Genomic DNA, 17757 nt, shown 5'->3' with positions numbered 1-17757 from the left:
ATGTGGAGAGGAACGGTAGAGGAGCAGTGCTAACATTCACTTGTAAATAAGAAAATCATAGCAGCTAATACATAGAGGGACTACGTGCCAAGCACTGTTCTCACTGTTTAGCCATATTCACTCATTTAGCATGCACAGTAGCTTGAATCTGTTTTTTCAATTATTCATTCCCTCTCTGCACGTGGCCGCAGTAGAGTACACTAGAGTGGGCAGAAAAGGAGTCACAAAACAGCAGAGAAACTGTGCTTTTGGAAGTAGGTATGAGACAAACTCTTTTCTAGGCAAAAGTAGCCCATGAAAATGTGTGTGGAAAGGCCAGATCCTACTATTAGGCAGGATGGAAATTTGAGCCATTTTATTTGGATATTACAGAAAAGGGTGACCCCAGAAAACTGGAAGAACTGGGGACCAGCAAATGGCTGACCGGTAGTCCTGAGCACAGAGGATGTAGGCCAGAGTGGACCTAGAAGATAAGAAAGGGAATTGAATCCAGCAAGGGACTTTTTTTTTTTTTTTTTTTTTGAGATAGAGTCTGATCTGGAGGCTGGAAGGCGGGGCTACTCACTTACCTCTACCAACAACTAGGCCACCAAGTCATTTTTGAGGACTGGCTCAAGAAAGCAGATTTACCTTACACTGGCCTAGCCCAGGCCACCAGATACATCCACGGAGAGCTAAATGCATATAACCACTTGGATCAAGATGCAGACAGGGACCCGTGCAGCAGGCTTCATCTGACTGATTCCTGGACGGGAGAGAAAGCCTGAGCTCCGAATCATCCTTCAATGTTTACAAAGGCCCTAAATAGCAGTGGGCTCATTGCTGTTCCTGGATTTCCAGGAGACCTGAGACCCACGAAGGAGCAGGAAGCAGCCTGGGGGTAAAAAATTAACCTGGAACCTACTGGAGCGGAAGGGGCTGCACTCACCTGGAAAGGACAAAGCTCGTGGGAATTGCCCATGTAGGCCAGGTCCCTAAGCAATTCCATCCCGCACCCTAACACCCCGACTGGTGTTCCTGGGTCCCTAACATTGTCTGTACCCGCTATGGAGGTTGGACAAAATGAGTTTTTCACTGCCCTGCCTCAGGCCTCGCTCAAAGGTCTGGCCCATGATATACTTGGTGTACATTGGGACCCCAGCGCCCACATATTTGAAACGGGGTGGGGAGCAGGTGTTGAGCTGCTACATTTCCAGGTTCTAGGTAGCCTGGGGAACCCCTGGTCGTTGATGGAAGCACAGCGTTCAAGGGCGGTAGAGCTCAGGTACTGGAGGACAGACACATTGGCCGCGCCGGGTCTAGCTGCGGGACATCCCCAGACCCCAGCACAGCCTCCCAGGCCGACCTTCCAGAAGCCGGCCCACTGCCTTCCCCGGGTCCCAGCCCAGAAAAGCGGAGACTTTCCCCTCCGTTTGGAAGATAGACTCATCCCCTACTTCCTCCTAGCTCCCCAGAAGACCTGGAGACCTCGGGAAGTGTCTTCATCCACGTTCGCTCCAACCCGGGGGCTCAGGCCCACCTCGATCCCACCTTCCCGGGAGGTCCAGGAAGGCCCCGCCGCACCCACCCCGTTGGCTTCACCCTGGCTCGGGCCCGTTTATCATCCTGCAGCTACGCTCCAACCAGGAGGCACAGCCAGTCCCCGCAGGCGGCTCTACCGCTCGGCTCGCAGGTTTGGGCTAGTCTGGGGCGGGGACTTGGGAGCGCCTAAAACTTGCGAGGAGGGCGGGGCCGTAGACCCGTCCTTTAAAGGTTGGAACTGGCCCCGAGGCGCCGGCAGCCCTGGGCGGTTTCGGGAATCGCGCACGACCCGGCTCCCCTCGCCTAAGCTGCTGGGGGGCGCCATGGGCCGCTACCGCATCCGCGTGGCCACCGGGGCCTGGCTCTTCTCCGGGTCGTACAACCGTGTGCAGCTTTGGCTGGTCGGGGCGCGCGGGGAGGCGGAGCTGGAGCTGCAGCTGCGGCCTGCGCGGGGCGAGGTCAGCGCGGGGAGCGAGGGGGGCGGGGGCAGCAGGGACCCCGGGCCCGGGCCGAGCTGGGCTCACGGCGGGAGGGCGGGAGGCTGGGGGCGAGGTGACAGCGCGACCTCGCGGACTGGGACTTCCACGAAGTTGGGACGAGAGGGGCAAGATCAGGGACGGCGTCCGGAGCTGGGATCCCGGGCTGGGCTCAACCCCATCTCCCTTCCCCGCCCCTGGTCCCGGCAGCCTCCATCCAGCTCCTTCTCCCAGTGACCCAGAGCCCATGCAAGTATGAGGCCAGAGGTCAGACGTGAAGCTCCTCCAAGCACCCGCGCGGGGAGAACTCAGTTAATGGGACCCACGCGGGCGATGCTGCTCCAGCATCAGCTCCAGGCGCTGCGGGCCCTAGTCCTCCACCTGACTCTGGGCGTCTGAGACCCAAAGAGCAGGTCGTGCGGGGGCGGGAAGGAGGCGATGCTGTCTTTGGAGGCCCTGAGAAACTGAGGTTGCACAGGAGCGCGGTTCCGTCCTCGAAACGGCCTCGGTCGGGTCCCTCCTACTAAGTCTGGCCTGGGTCCGGCCTGCACAGGAGGAGGAGTTTGATCATGACGTTGCAGAGGACTTGGGGCTCCTGCAGTTCGTGAGGCTGCGCAAACACCACTGGCTGGTGGAGGACGCGTGGTTCTGCGACCGCATCACGGTGCAGGGCCCTGGAGCCTGCGTGGAGGCGGCCTTCCCGTGCTACCGCTGGGTGCAGGGCGAGGACATCCTGAGCCTGCCCGAGGGCACCGGTGAGCAGGCGGCGTCGGGGAAGGAGGCACAAGGTCCCGGGAACTGCTGCGGGGCTAGGAGGACAGAGTTAAGGACGGTCGGAGCAGACTTAAGAGGATGTATGGGCCCAGGGCCGGTGAAGTGTAGGGATCCCAGCGTGCTGGACAGAAAACGGGAAGGAGTTATGGATTTCCAAAGTTTTACACAGGCCAAGAGAGGCTGCGTGTGAGGCTGGAGGCAGGGAGTAAGTGATCTGGAGATCCCATCTTCCAAGAAGGCAAAGACAGAAAGTGGGAGTTGCAGCGATCCAGGAAAACAGAGAAGCAAAGTAAAAGTAGGAAGGAGATGTCAAGGTGACTCAGAAGACAGGTGAGGGGACCACATGGAACAGAACGGGGTGGGTGACCCATGAGAGCAGACAGTTAAGGGAAACAAACATAGGATGCTGGAGAGATGGTCTGGTTGGAATAACACCAAGACACCCATGAAAGACAAGAAGCACACTGGTCCGCAGGAGACAGGGAGGAATGAGGATGGCAAATAGTGAATTTTTTTTTTTTTTTTTTTGAGACGGAGTCTTGCTCTGTTGCCCAGGCTGGAGTGCAGTGGCGCGATCTCGGCTCACTGCAACCTCCACCTCCCGGGTTCATGCCATTCTCCTGCCTCAGCCTCCTGAGTAGCTGGGACTACAGGCGCCCGCCACCACGCCCAGCTAATTTTTTATATTTTTTTTAATAGAGACGGAGTTTCACCGTACTAGCCAGGATGGTCTTGATCTCCTGACCTCGTGATCCGCCTGCCTCGGCCTCCCAAAGTGCTGGGATTACAGGCTTGAGCCACCACGCCCGGCCCAAATAGTGCATTTTTAACCATGGGTAACGAGTAAAAGAGAGATGAATCCAGAGACGAGTGAGGGCAGTAGGGATGGAACATCAAATCTGTGACTTTGAGACAGGTGAGTGTAAATGCAGAAAAGACCCAGAATAAGTCAATAGATACAGATTATGATGGTAAATCCAGAAAGATGAGGTTAAAAAAAAAAAAAAAGCAAATGTAGAATATTTTGAGGACAGGTGAAGGCGTGGCAGGTGAGGTTTAAGACGTGAAATTAATCAAAGCAATCTGTAGTAGACAGTAGGTGTAGATGTATATGTGACTAAGATTTCATCACCTTAATTAAGGTGATTTTTTTCCAACCATAGATATTGATGAAGTAAGGCCAGGTAGGGGAAGATGAGTGAAGGAGCAAGAAATGGTGGCAAACAGGAGGTTTTTATCTACAGGCAAAGGATGAGGGCTGAAATAAGAGAAAGCAGGAGTGCAAAGTTGGCAAAGATGGGATAAACGTGTCTGGGGGATAATCAAATGAGGCAAAGCCAGAGATAAAAGCAACAGTGCATGGCTGAAAACATGGAATACGGCTAACCACAGGGAGATGAGGACAAGAGGCGGGCATAGGACCAGACAGAGCCGTGAGGCCAATTGTCCTGATGTCGCCCCAGCCCGCCTGCCAGGAGACAATGCCTTGGACATGTTCCAGAAGCATCGAGAGAAGGAACTGAAAGACAGACAGCAGATCTACTGGTGACCACCCACCCCTTAAACTAACCCTGCCACCACTGTCCCACCCCTTCCCTGCCCCTGCCCCCATCATTGACCATGACATCCTTCCTGAAGCTTTGTCCCCAACTCCTAGCTGGGCCACCTGGAAGGAAGGGTTACCCCTGACCATCGCTGCAGACCGTAAGGATGATCTCCCTCCAAATATGAGATTCCATGAGAAGAAGAGGCTGGACTTTGAATGGACACTGAAGGCAGGGTGAGAAAACGGCTAGACCTCGGAGTGAAATAAGGGCTGGGAGGGCCAAGAATGATGGTAGATGGTGCAGGACTGAGTGATCAGCTGATGAGTTAAGCCTCAATACCTGTCCTAGGGCTCTGGAGATGGCCCTCAAACGTGTTTACACCCTCCTGAGCTCCTGGAACTGCCTAGAAGACTTTGATCAGATCTTCTGGGGCCAGAAGAGTGCCCTGGCTGGTCAGTGGTTCCCCCAGGTCTCCATAATCCCTTAATGGCCCCTCTGGATGACTCATCACACTCCACAGTGCCCTATAACTCTTTGCAAGAAGAGACCTTATCATATCTGGTCAACTCAGAGAGGCCTTGAGAATGAAAATGCAGAAGCTGGGTTCAGGGTGGGTCATATACCTGAACCCCTGGGGTAGACTTTGGAGAAGGGATATGCAGGCTATGGTACATATATCCTCCTTCCACCGCCCACCACAGAGAAGGTTCACCAGTGCTGGCAGGATGATGAGGTGTTCGGCTACCAGTTCCTCAATGGTGTCAACCCCATGCTGTTGAGACGCTCGACCTCTCTGCCCTCCAGGCTAGTGCTGCCTTCAGGGATGGAAGAGCTTCGGGCTGAACTGGAGAAAGAACTTCAGGTACCTCTCCTTCCCCTGCCTGGCACTGTTATCTCCTTAGTAGTGTGGTGAGAACGGACAGAGAGAATCCAAACTGAGTCAGAGGAAGGCTGCAGTACTGCATTGCCCCTTGGTGCAGTCCTGTGCTGGAAAAATACAGAAATAAAAGATGTAGGAGAAGAAACGATGAGGAGCTCCCAGCAGGAAAGGGAAAATAGAATGGATCCCAGCACACAGAGGGGCTGGAGATGTTAGCAGGAAGTGGCATTGCCTGGCTGCAGTGTTCTGGACTCTAGTGTTCATGGGTAGGGAGAAAAGTGAGGCAGTGCCATCAGGTGGGGAGAATCGGGGAGGCTTTCTAGAAAAAGAAAGCGGGGTTTGGAAGCGATGGACTGTACTGAGGACAAGCCTAGGCCAAATGGGTGCGTGTGCATGTGTGTGCTGTATGCGGTGGCAGGGGTGGCTAGGAGAAGCTCTCTGGAAATATTTGGCAGAGGAGGTGAGATTTGAATAGGGAATGAAAGAGCATTTGCTGAGCTGATAGGAGCCAAAACCAGAGCGCAAACCATTCGAGAATGATCAGAAAGGGGCCTGGCCATTTGACAGGTGGTCAGTTTACAATGCCTGTGATGCCAACTGGATTGAGCAGGCCTGGTTCCAAACCCAGATCTGCCACCACATCCACGCACAAGACGTCTACCCTCACCAGACTGTTTCTTCACTTTAAGATGAGAGGAACTGGACCAAGGGCTCTAGTTCTCCCAACAGGACTCCGGTACTGACCCAGGAGAATGGCAAGAAGCTAGACTAAATCTCTTGCCCTTTGCCCTGGTCCCCTGGGGGTAGACTTTGAACTCTAAAAATGGATACATCCCTCCTGTCCCCAGAATGGTTCCCTGTTTGAAGCTGACTTCATCCTTCTGGATGGAATTCCAGCCAACGTGATCCGAGGAGAGAAGCAGTACCTGGCTGCCCCCCTCGTCATGCTGAAGATGGAGCCCAGTGGGAAGCTGCTGCCCATGGTCATCCAGGTAAGAGCCGGCCCTGGGCCTCTCCCGCGACGTTGCGCTCTGTTCACCTCAACCTCTGCTCCCAGGAACCCAGCCCCCGGCTCTTGGCTCCCAAACCCCATCCTCACTCAGTGAGACTTGTCTTCATGTCACTATTTGCCTGGACCCTCGTCTCCCCTGCCTCATCCAACTAGAGTTACTTGTTCAAGAGTCAAAATGGCCTCTTGGAGTTCTCATCCTGTATCCAGTGGTCCTCACACTTCAGTGTGCATCAGAATCCCCTGAAGTGCCTGTTGAAAAGCAGATTTCTGGATTCCGTGACCAGACTTTCTGATTCAGTATGTCTGGGGTGGGAACTGAGAGTTTGCGTTTTTATAAGTTCCGAAGTGGTGCTGACACTACCAGTTCGGGACTACACTTTCAGAATCGCTATCTCATCTCTCAGTGGCCTCTGACTCTGAACCCTCATCGTCTCTTGAATATCTTTTCTCTCGATATTTTTTTTTTTTTTTTTTGAGATAGAATCTCACTCTGTCACTCAGGCTGGAGTACAGTTGTGCGATCTTGGCTCACTGCAACCTGCGCCCCCTGGGTTCAAGTGATTCTCCCACCTCAGTCCCTCCAGTAGCTGGGACCACAGGCATGTGTCACCACGTGGGCCTGGCTAATTTTTGTATTTTTTGTAGAGATGGGGTTTCGCCATATTGCCCAGGCTGGTCTTGAACTTCTGGGCTGAAGTAATCTGCCTGCCTCGGCCTCCCAAAGTGCTGGGATTACAGGTGTCAGCCACCGCACCTGGCCTTCTCTCACTATTCTTAACACTCAGGAGACAAGAACTGTCAATAATCTTACATCTCCTACTTCTCCTTCACATTCCTCCACCATCTGAGCACCGACCCCAAAGCAGCAGGTTTCTCCCACACCACTGTTAGGGCCTCCTTCTGGACCCCCTTCTTCCAGTCCCTCCTGCCTTCCACCTGACATCAGGGCACTCCTGCTAGGGAGTGGCAGGCTGGGAGGGTTCACAGTCCTCCTGCTAGACTATAACCTCCTAGAAGGCAATAATCTTAGTCATCTCTGTTTCCCCAAGAATGCTGACTATAATGTCATATATGGAATGGGAGTTCAATAATTCTTCTTTCTCCCAGATTCAGCCTCCCAACCCCAGCTCTCCAACCCCAACACTGTTCCTGCCCTCAGACCCCCCACTTGCCTGGCTCCTGGCAAAGTCCTGGGTCCGAAATTCAGATTTCCAACTGCACGAGCTCCAGTATCACTTGCTGAACACTCATCTGGTGGCTGAGGTCATCGCTGTCGCCACCATGCGGTGCCTCCCAGGACTGCACCCCATCTTCAAGGTACGTACTAATCTATTAAATCACATATCCCTCAGACCCCAGAGAGAGGAACAGCCCAGTATCAAATGATATTGCAGCAGCAAAAACTCTTTGTAGCAATTTGTGAGTGAAGAGGAGACTGTCTCAATATCTTGAGATGTTGATTTTAATTAAGTTTATTAAGTTTAGTCACTTAACATTATATAGGAACCCTCTGAAATTCTCAGAGATCTGACATCTAGCAGTGCGCTCACAGTAGGGCTTGAACACTGTTAGTAAAACAAAAGCCGTATTCCTACCTTAGATTTAGTATTTAGCCAGAAAAACAAGTGATGCCCATAAGAACCAACCAGAGAACAGTATCTGGTACTACAGTTTGAAATCACAAGGGACAGCCTATAACAGTCTAGTATTGATGAAGAATGTTTCTCCCCAACTGAGGAGTCAGCTAAGTAGAAACAGATCAAAAGGCAAGGAAGAGCAGCCAGCAAGCCACTCATACCTGCCCAACAGTAAGGTGGATAGAGATGTACGTTAGCATGGTAATGACAGGAATGAAAAGGAAAGAATCTAAAACGTAGTGAAGGGAGGAAACGGTAGCTGCAGCGTGCCTGGGTGCAAGAGAGAGAAAAGCCAGAAGTCCAAGCTTCTGCCACACCTTTAAGTCCCTGGGGCGGGTGTGTTATACTGACCTAGAAATAGTGTGGTTTTAAGAGCTGGGTGTGGTGGTTCATGCCTGTAATCCCAGTGCTTTGGGTGGCCAAAGCAGTACGATTGCTTAAGACCAGGAGTTCAAGACCAGCCTGGGCAACACAGCAAGTCCCGGTCTCTAAATAAAAAAAAAAAAAAGAAATAAAGAAAGAAAAGAAAGAAAGACTGTAATTTTATAAAACAGTGAGTTCTGTATATATTGCTAGGGAGAAGGCAAAATAAGACCTGTGCTTGCTTAAGAAAATGTTCTTAAAATCTTGATGATACTTTATATACAGGGAACTTGGCAGAGGGAGCACAAAAATGATACAAGCTTACAAACCAGAGTAATTGTCAGAAACAGTAAAGTTAGAAGAAACCAGAGTCGGCAAAAATGAGATGTTTGGTTTTAGGTACATGGAGTTTGATGTACTGGCAAGATATGCAAGTAAGTCCTGGGTAAAAACAACTGAATTGTGTTTTCGCTGGGGGCCTCCACCCAGACCCCCCAAGCCTGGCCAGTATAGCTGTGCACCCTCTGGAGTTTTCCCCTTCGGTAACATAGACAAGATGGAGACCAGTCTGATGAATGGAATCTTGGATTTCATTCATTTCATGCTGTCTCCTGCTTCCCCATCCTCTGCTCCACACGAACAAGTGAAGCCTCTATTCACACTTACAATTCCTTTTCCTAGTTCAGTCCTGTCCATGTCTCCACTCACCACAGCAATGCCACCCCCCGGCAGACAGCTGACTTGCTGGCAGATGCACACGAGGGTCAAGCCTGCAGATGTCTTCACAGTGGCTATGCAGGCTCTGGCTTTGGATTGCTGGGGTCTTAGTCCTGAACCCCAGCCTCAATAATTTCCAGATGTCCTCGCATGTTCCATCGTGAGGTTGTTAAAGGTTAAAATGACTTAATGGTGTGACACAAGCTAAATGCTACGAAAAACCTTAGTTCTTGCAAAAAATTTTTTTTCCAGAGACAAGTTCTCACTCTGTCACCCAGGCTGGAGTGCAGTGGCGTAATCATAACTCACTGCAGCTTCAAACTCCTGGGCTGAAGCGATCCTCTAACCTCAGCCTTCAGAGTAGCTGGGACTACAGGTGTGCACCACCATGCCTGGCTAACTTTTTTTATTTTTTGTAGAGACAGGGTTTCGCTATGTGGCCCAAGCTAGTCTCAAATTCCTGGGCTCAAGCGATCCTCCTGCCTCAGCCTCCCAAGTAACCTGGATTGCAGGCACACGCCGCCACACCCGGCTAGTTCTTGCAATGATTATTATTAGGGACTGTTTATCCTTAGGCATCCTTTCTCCTCATGTGGACTTTGGCCTTTCCGTGACATTCAGATCTTTCATGAATCTTCTGAAAAGCTTCAGGTTAATGTGAGCTGCTTTGACATCTTAACACCAAAGGTGTCACTGGGGTCACTGCCAGTGTCCAGCATCAACAATTCAGACACGCACCAAAACTGCTTGAAACCTGCATATTAACTATGTGGAAAGGAAGACAAACAGTCTGAGATAAAAAGAAACGCATGTAAGGACCAGGTGGCCTTTTTTTAATAGCTAAGGAAAAGCAGGAGAGGAGGGGCCCAAGAGTGGAGAAAGATTTGCTTAAACAGGTAGCTGAATATAGCTCTTCTAGTTCTGACTGAAAGTAATCTCCCCACCCGTCCCCTGAAGAAACCCCCAACTGTGAAACAACTAAAAGATGGAGATGCAGCTTTGATAATAAGCAGAGAGGCTAGTTTAAGAGAATGTGAATGACAGAGAAGGTAGCAAAGAAAATCAGAAGGGGCTGATTCATAAGACACTTATACTCAAGGTGGAAACACCGAAGCGGACAGCTACTATTCCAGGACTCTTGTGTGTAATGGACACTCTCCAACATCACTTAGGTGAGGATCACCACGGCCCCTGAGATAAGAGAGTCTATTACTGCCCCCTGTTGACAAATGAAGAGATTGCAGATTAAAAGGTTATTAACTTGGCCAAGTCTCAAAACAAGGAGTAAAGTGTAGGTTAAAATCCTGGTCAGTCTGGCTCCAGGACCCAACTTGCAGGGAAGTTGGAGAGCACAACAGTGAGTGATCAGAGCAGCAGGAGACCAGCCTGTCAAGGAAAGCATCAAGAGGAGAAGGCACCACGCTGGGTGCCAGGTCCTACCAGGAAGGACCCAAGCATGGTCTCCACCAGTCACGCCCTCCAATCTCCTCCTCTCCAGTTCCTGATCCCCCATATCCGCTACACCATGGAAATCAACACCCGGGCCCGGACCCAACTCATCTCAGATGGAGGAATTTTTGATAAGGTGAGGAGGGTACGGGGCATGGGACTGCCTCATCCATCTCTCCATGAGCTGCCACTTTCAGGATCCAAGACCAACTATGTGTGAATGTCCTCACTCTTAACCTATGAACCTGTCCCTTTTATACCCATGTCTTTTCTTTTTTTTTTTTTTTTTTTTGAGACAGAGTCTAGCTCTGTCGCCCAGGCTGGAGTGCAGTAGCACCATCTCGGCTCACTGCCACCTCCGCCTCCTGGGTTCAAGCGATTCTCCTGCCCTAGCCTCTCGAATAGCTGGGATTACAGGCACCCGCCACCACGCCCAGCTAATTTTTGTATTTTTAGTAGAGATGGGGTTTCACTGTGTTGGCCAGACTGGTCTCGAACTCCTGACCTCATGATCTACCCATGTCTTAATAGCTGAAAATCCCACATCTGCCCCACTTTATGGAAGATGTGATGGTTCTCCAGCCCTGTTTCCCCCTCTAAGACCTGTGATCTCCTGTCCCAGGCAGTGAGCACAGGTGGAGGGGGCCATGTGCAGTTGCTCCGTCGGGCGACGGCTCAGCTGACCTACTGCTCCCTCTGTCCTCCTGACGACCTGGCTGACCGGGGCCTGCTGGAACTCCCAGGTGCTCTCTATGCCCGTGATGCCTTACGGCTCTGGGAGATCATTGCCAGGTGAGTAAGGAGGAGCTGAGAAATGGGGGGGGCTCTGGCCTGAGGCCAGCATGGGGCAAAAGCAAGAAGGTCCAGACAGGAGAAGCAGAGAACTCAATCCTGGGGAGAGATGAGGAAAAGTGAGGACACAGTGGGTGGCTCTGAAAATGAGGAGACTGGGATGGGGCAGAGAGAGGAGGTGAGGGGAGCTGTAGGGGGAGACTGGGGGAGGTGTCTGGAAAAATCAGGATTTTCTGAGGATGTATGACAGCAACCGTGAGAATTCCTAGAACTAAGAACCCACATCTTCCATGAGATGCTAGTGTGTTTAGAGGGCTGAGGATGTCCCGAAGGCAAGGTGTCTTCCCAGATACCGTGGAAGCATTGGGCAGATGCCACAGAAAGAGGAATAGAGGTCAGAGGCCGGGGCCTTCTGCCCTCAAGTGCCTTTTCCCCCTGGGCAGGTATGTGGAGGGGATCGTCCACCTCTTCTACCAAAGGGATGACGTAGTGAAGGGGGACCCTGAGCTGCAGGCCTGGTGTCGGGAGATCACGGAGGTGGGGCTGTGCCAGGCCCAGGACCGAGGTAAGATCCGTTCTAGAGACAGAAGAAGCTCCTGGGAGACTCTGCCAGGGCCCCTTCCCAGCCCCGCCCTTCTGGGGACAGGACCCCAGCCTCTCATCACGCCTCCCTTCCTCCCTCCACACGGTTTGAAAGCATGTGTATCCCATTCCCACCTCCTCAGACTCGGACAATTCTAGAGACCCAAGGACTGTCCTCCTCAGAGACCCTGACCATCAACCCCTAGTCCCACCACACCCCAGTCACAGATGCCCCTGAACTGCCATATCCTGGGGCCCACCAGGCCACAGCCGCAGCTGGGAGGGGTCTGCACAGTCCCTGCTGGGCTCATATTCTCTCCTGACGGTTCCGCTTTCCTAACTGAGGATGTAAATGGGAAGATTTTCCCTCCAAAGCCCGTAAGGACCCACCCTGGCTTTCCCTCCCTCTCTTCCTGCCTGCCACTGTCCAGCATGCCCAGAGGGTCCAGGAGTACTGCATGCTTGCTACAGTGCAAGGTCAGCTCTTGATGCAAGCTCAATGTATAGACATGCTTTGCCTCAAACCCAAACTCAGCACCCTGATCCTTGGGGCTCAGGTTTCTTTGGCTAATCCAACCCTCCCACCCTAACCACCCCTTGGCCAAAATCTAGCCACGACCTTTAGTCAACTCTCGTTCCCCACATTTGAACCTCTGAGGAAGAAAAAGCCTTTGCTGAGCTCTTAGGTTGAATCACACAGGCACCAGCCTGCACTACTGTCACTCATCCTTCGGCCCCTTCCCCTCACACTTCAGACCTAGGCCTTGAATGCCATCCTCTGCCTCTGTGGGACAACTACAGACATTTACTGGGGAGCCCTTATGGCCAATCCTGGGAATGTGGCAAACATCCTTACCCTGGAGGGAGCCTCTCCCTGGGGAATCTGCACCACCCTACCCTTCCAGGACCAAACTCTCTCTAGCTCTTCTCAGTACAGTCCCTTAGGCTCCTAGCAGTTTGGGCTACTACAACAAAACATTTGCTGGGTGCAGTGGCTCACGCCTGTAATCCCAGCACTTTGGGAGGCTGAGGTGGGTGGATCACGAGGTCAGGAGTTTGAGACCAGCCTGGCCAACATAGTGAAACCCCCGTCTCTACTAAAAATACAAAAATTAGCCAGGCGTGGTGGCACGCACCTGTAATCCCAGCTACTCGGGAGGCTGAGGCAGGAGAATCGCTTGAACTTGGGAGGCAGAGGTTGCAGTGAGCCGGATCACGCCATTGCACTCTAGCCTGGGCAACAGAGCGAAACTCCATCTCAAAAAAAACAAAAACAAAAACAAAACCACACACCATAGACTAGGTGGCTTATAAACAACAGAAATGTATTCCTCACAGTTCTGGAGGCTGGAAGTTCAAGATCAGGTTCTGGTGAGAGCCCTCTTCCAGGCTGCCCACAGCCGATTTCTCCCTGTATCCTCACATAGCAGAAAGATAGCAAGCTAGCACTCTGTCCTCTGCTCATAAAGGTATTAAACCCATTCAGGCCGGGCGCGGTGGCTCAAGCCTGTAATCCCAGCACTTTGGGAGGCCGAGGCGGGCGGATCACGAGGTCAGGAGATCGAGACTATCCTGGCTAACACGGTGAAACCCCGTCTCTACTAAAAATACAAAAAATTAGCCGGGCATGTTGGCGGGCGCCTGTAGTCCCGGCTACTCGGGAGGCTGAGGCAGGAAAATGGCGTGAACCTGGGAGGCAGAACTTGCAGTGAGCCGAGATCGCGCCACTGCACTCCAGCCTGGGGGACAGAGCGAGACTCCATCCAAAATAAATAAATAAATAAATAAACCCATTCAGGAGGGCTGCACCCTCATGCCCTAATGTGGGGCTCCACCTCCAAATACCATCACAATGGGATTAGATTTCAATATAAAAATTTTTTGGAGCCAAAGACATTCAGTTCATGACACATGTTAACTTTAACCTCCACTAACTGCCCTCCCCCTTGTTCTCTTTCAGTTCTCATAGCTCACTTTTGTCTAGTTTTCCCAACAGACATTTTAGAGGCTAAAATTAAAAATGCCATGAGATTAACAGTCAGGAAACTGAGTTCAAGGTCAGCCTCTGCCTTTTCCCAACTATGCAGTCCTGACAGTTTATTCTCTATGGGCTTTCATTTTCTTACCTATGAGAGTAATTATATTTACTCCACTTAACTGATAAGATTATCGGGTCTCCCAGCATTTTAGGAGGCCGAGGCGGGCAGATCACCTGAGGCCAGGAGTTCGAGACCAGCCTAGCCAACACGGTGAAACCCCATCTCTACTAAAAATACAAAAATTAGCCGGGCAAGGTGGTGGGAGCCTGTAATCCCAGCTACTTGGGAGGCTGAGGCAGGAGAATCACTTGAACCTGAGAGGCGGAGGTTACAGTGAGCCGAGATTGTGCCGCTGCACTCCAGCCTGGGCAACAGAGCAAGACTCCGTCTCAAAAAAAAAAAGATTATTAGGTCTCTGAGCCCCCATATCCACTGTAAGATGAGTGGCCTGAGATAACCTTTGTGGGAGCCCCTCTTAGCTGTGACACTGGAAATCCATGACTTATTCCCCACCTTATAACACAGACACTTGTAATTCTGTCTGGGAATAGAAGTACGCATCCCTAAATTATTTATTTATTTTGTAATATTTAAATAGAGACAGGCTCTTGCTCTGTCACCTGACTACCAGCAATCCTCCTGCCTTGGCCTCCCAAAGTGCTGGGATTACAGGCATGAGTCACTGACCACGCATCCCTCAATTCTTGTTTTTTTTTTGTTTTTTTTTTTGAGACAGAGTCTCGCTCTGTCGCCCAGGCTGGAGTGCAGTGGCGCGATCTCGGCTCACTGCAAGCTCCACCTCCTGGGTTCACGCCATTCTCCTGCCCCAGCCTCCCGAGTACCTGGGACTACAGGTGCCCGCCACCACACCTGGCTAACTTTTCGTATTTTTAGTAGAGACGGGGTTTCACCGTGTTAGCCAGGATGGTCTCAATCTCCTGACCTTGTGATCCGCCCATCTCGGCCTCCCAAAGTGCTGGGATTATAGGCGTGAGCCACTGCGCCTGGCCGCATCCCTCAATTCTTAACCACTTTTTGAGGCAAGGGATATTTGGTCACTCAGAACTTTTCAGCCCCCAATCCTTCCATAACAATAATTATTACTTATTGAGCATTTATTACAGACCAGGTGATTTTGATACATCATCTCATATATAACGTAGGTATCGTCCATATTTTACAGGTGAAAAAACGGAGGTTCAAAGAGGTTAAGCTGGCGTATGGTAACTAAGTGTAAGTGATTGAGCCAGGACTTAAACCCATGTCTGATGCAAATACGTCTAAATAAAATGAACAAATACTCATCAATTCTAAAATATGGGCATCCCAAAACAACAGCCTTTGTTCCTCTCCTCTTACGCTGTAGCTTCTAACTCCTATTCCTTTCCTGCCCAGGTTTCCCTGTCTCCTTCCAGTCCCAGAGTCAACTCTGCCATTTCCTCACCATGTGCATCTTCACATGCACTGCCCAGCATGCCGCCATCAACCAGGGCCAGGTATGGACAGCTGAAAGCCCAGGTCCCTGAAGCCAAGGTGACCTGAGGGAGAGATGGGAGTTCAAACCCTAAGTACCAGGGTTCTAGGCTTCCAGTTTCTTCCTCCAGCTGGACTGGTATGCCTGGGTCCCTAATGCCCCGTGCACAATGCGGATGCCCCCACCCACCACCAAGGAAGATGTGACGATGGCCACAGTGATGGGGTCCCTACCTGATGTCCGGCAGGCCTGTCTTCAAATGGCCATCTCATGGCATCTGAGTCGCCGCCAGCCGGACATGGTGAGAGGGGACTCTCGGGAGAGGGAAATGACAGTTGGAAAGGAAACATCAGAGTGAGGGGCTGGGCTCTAGGTGCATTTGTCTTTAGAAACTGACTAATCCTTTGTTCTGTCTCAGGTGCCTCTGGGGCATCACAAAGAAAAATATTTCTCAGGCCCCAAGCCCAAAGCTGTGCTAAACCAATTCCGAACAGATTTGGAAAAGCTGGAAAAGGAGATTACAGCCCGGAATGAGCAACTTGACTGGCCCTATGAATATCTGAAGCCCAGCTGCATAGAGAACAGTGTCACCATCTGAGCCCTAGAGTGACTCTACCTACAAGATTTCACATCAGCTTTAGGACTGACATTTCTATCTTGAATTTCATGCTTTCCTAAAGTCTCTGCTGCTAAGGCTCTATTTTCTCCCCCAGTTAAACCCCCTACATTAGTATCCCACTAGCCCAGGGGAGCAGTAAACTTTCTCTGCAAAGACTAGATCCTTTTTTACCCTTTGCAGGCCACATAGTCACTGTCTCAACTACTCAGCTCTCCTGCTGCAGCATGAAGGCAGCCATAGACAACATGGAAATGAGTGTGACTATGTTCCAATAAAACTTTATGGACACTGAGATATGAATGTTACATCACAAAATAGTCTTCTTTTGGTTTATTCAACCATTTAAATGCAAAAAAGATCCACAAACAAATATGCTTTGTTTGAGACATGCACAGCCAGGCTACAGACTGGATTTGGCCCTTGAACCCTGCACTAGCCTGAGGCCCTGACCCTACTTCCAAAACATCCAAGATCATGGAGCAGGGGGATTTCTTAGAAAAATCAACTTACCTCAGCTAACTCTCCATTCCCAGGAACTAACCTTCATGCCTGGTGGCCAATGTACGAATTCCTGACTCGGTTCTTTGGCAATTTCCTTCCACCCATATTTCTCCTATTCACCCATGTACCCCAAAAGTCCCTGAATGATGTTTTGGGGGCTGAATAAAAACCACTGCCCCAAAATGGCTTCTTTCTCCAAACAGTCCCAGATGACAGGCACATAATTCATGTCTCAAGGCTACTTTTCCAGCCCCTTTAATACTCTGGGATCTATGTGTTTCCCACATTCCAAGTTATCTTTCACATGCCTTTTAAGAACAATATGCACAAAATAAATGGACAAGAACTACAAAGTTATTCTAGCCAATGATAGTGTTTATTTGTTAGGTCCTGGGGTCTCAAGGTCAAATGATCCCTCTCAATTATTCTGAGGTCACTGTCCTCACTAGAGTGGGTACAACTTGCTCGGTGCAAAATTGTGTTCTTCAAACATCCCTATTTTTTTTTTTTTTTTTTTTTTTGAGAAGTAGTCTCTATCGCCCAGGCTGGAATGCAGCGGCGCCATCTCAGCTCACTGCAACCTTCGCCTCCCGGGTTCAAGCGATTATCCCGCCTCTGCATCCCGAGTGGCTGGGATCACAAGCTCATGCCACCACACCCGGCTAATTTTTGTAATTTTTAGTAGAGACGGGGTTTCGCCATGTTGACCAGGCTGGTCTCGAACTCCCGACCTCAGGTGATCCGCCCGCCTCGATATTCCTATTTCTAAATAATTATTACAGATCTGTAACTCACCAGTTAAGCATACAAACAGCTTTTTTGGAGGGGATGACCTATTTATATTTTAAAATCTTATATCCTACCTTATTCAAGAGACCTATCAGTTCTCCTAGTTTAAAGTAGAGAAGCAAAGTGACATTTTTGTGTACATTTAACAGGACTGCTTACCTTCACTGCCTGCTCAGTCGGCTTTCCCTGGACTTCTCCTAACCGCCCATTTTTCCTGGATTTGGCATCGAGAGTTACAGTATTTCAAGTGTGATGATAAAATGTTACTTAGGAGAAACAGTTCCAATACCAAGAACCTTCAGCAATTTTAAAGCGTTTTAAAGCCACAAAACCATGCCTGATCCCCAAAAGGGGGTCCTAAATCCTTTATACTGTCAGAATCTCAATTTTAAAAGGGAGTAGAGAAGAGACAGAAACGCTCTCTGTTGGTGAAAATCTGTCTTACTTACCATTTCCCCAACACAGGAGAGACTAAGGAATTTCAGGTAAAAATCAGACGGTTTCAATCCTCCGATACTAAGAGCCCATCGCCCCAGTTCCCAGGAGCTCCGCCAGTTAGACTTTTTCCCCTAAGGCCTCGCTAAG

At 50.6% G+C, this 17757-nt stretch overlaps 1 protein-coding gene and 1 long non-coding RNA gene across 2 annotated transcripts; one reads left to right on the top strand and one right to left on the bottom strand.

Annotated features, from left to right (window-relative positions):
* Positions 1–338: 338 nt before the first annotated feature.
* Positions 339–17740, bottom strand: LOC129470768 (uncharacterized). The gene is made up of 3 exons (XR_010118270.1): positions 17622–17740; positions 15234–15327; positions 339–745 (listed from the first exon to the last, which is right to left on the bottom strand). It is a non-coding gene; the product is annotated as an uncharacterized lncRNA (long non-coding RNA).
* ALOX12 (arachidonate 12-lipoxygenase, 12S type) lies at positions 1681–16740 on the top strand. Its single transcript, XM_055258912.2, has 14 exons — positions 1681–1979; positions 2551–2752; positions 4235–4316; positions 4429–4551; positions 4667–4770; positions 5020–5180; positions 6047–6190; positions 7318–7527; positions 10426–10512; positions 10999–11168; positions 11612–11733; positions 15185–15285; positions 15394–15564; positions 15682–16740. Exons 1-14 carry the CDS (start codon positions 1845–1847, stop codon positions 15859–15861), a joined length of 1992 nt encoding a protein of 663 aa, XP_055114887.2. The 5' UTR covers positions 1681–1844; the 3' UTR covers positions 15862–16740.
* Positions 17741–17757: the final 17 nt, after the last annotated feature.

The sequence above is a fragment of the Symphalangus syndactylus genome, chromosome 20, assembly GCF_028878055.3.
Source record: "Symphalangus syndactylus isolate Jambi chromosome 20, NHGRI_mSymSyn1-v2.1_pri, whole genome shotgun sequence".
In the NCBI taxonomy this organism is placed as follows: domain Eukaryota; kingdom Metazoa; phylum Chordata; class Mammalia; order Primates; family Hylobatidae; genus Symphalangus; species Symphalangus syndactylus.
This window is presented reverse-complemented; position numbering and strand designations above follow the sequence as displayed.

Excerpts from the sequence above, each read along its gene's own strand:
- ALOX12 (XM_055258912.2), top strand. The coding sequence starts at position 1,845 with ATGGGCCGCTACCGCATCCGCGTGGCCACCGGGGCCTGGCTCTTCTCC. Across the intron at positions 1,980-2,550 it reads TGCGGCCTGCGCGGGGCGAG|GAGGAGGAGTTTGATCATGA; the intron begins GTCAGCGCGGGG and ends CGGCCTGCACAG. Across the intron at positions 4,552-4,666 it reads GAATGGACACTGAAGGCAGG|GGCTCTGGAGATGGCCCTCA; the intron begins GTGAGAAAACGG and ends TACCTGTCCTAG.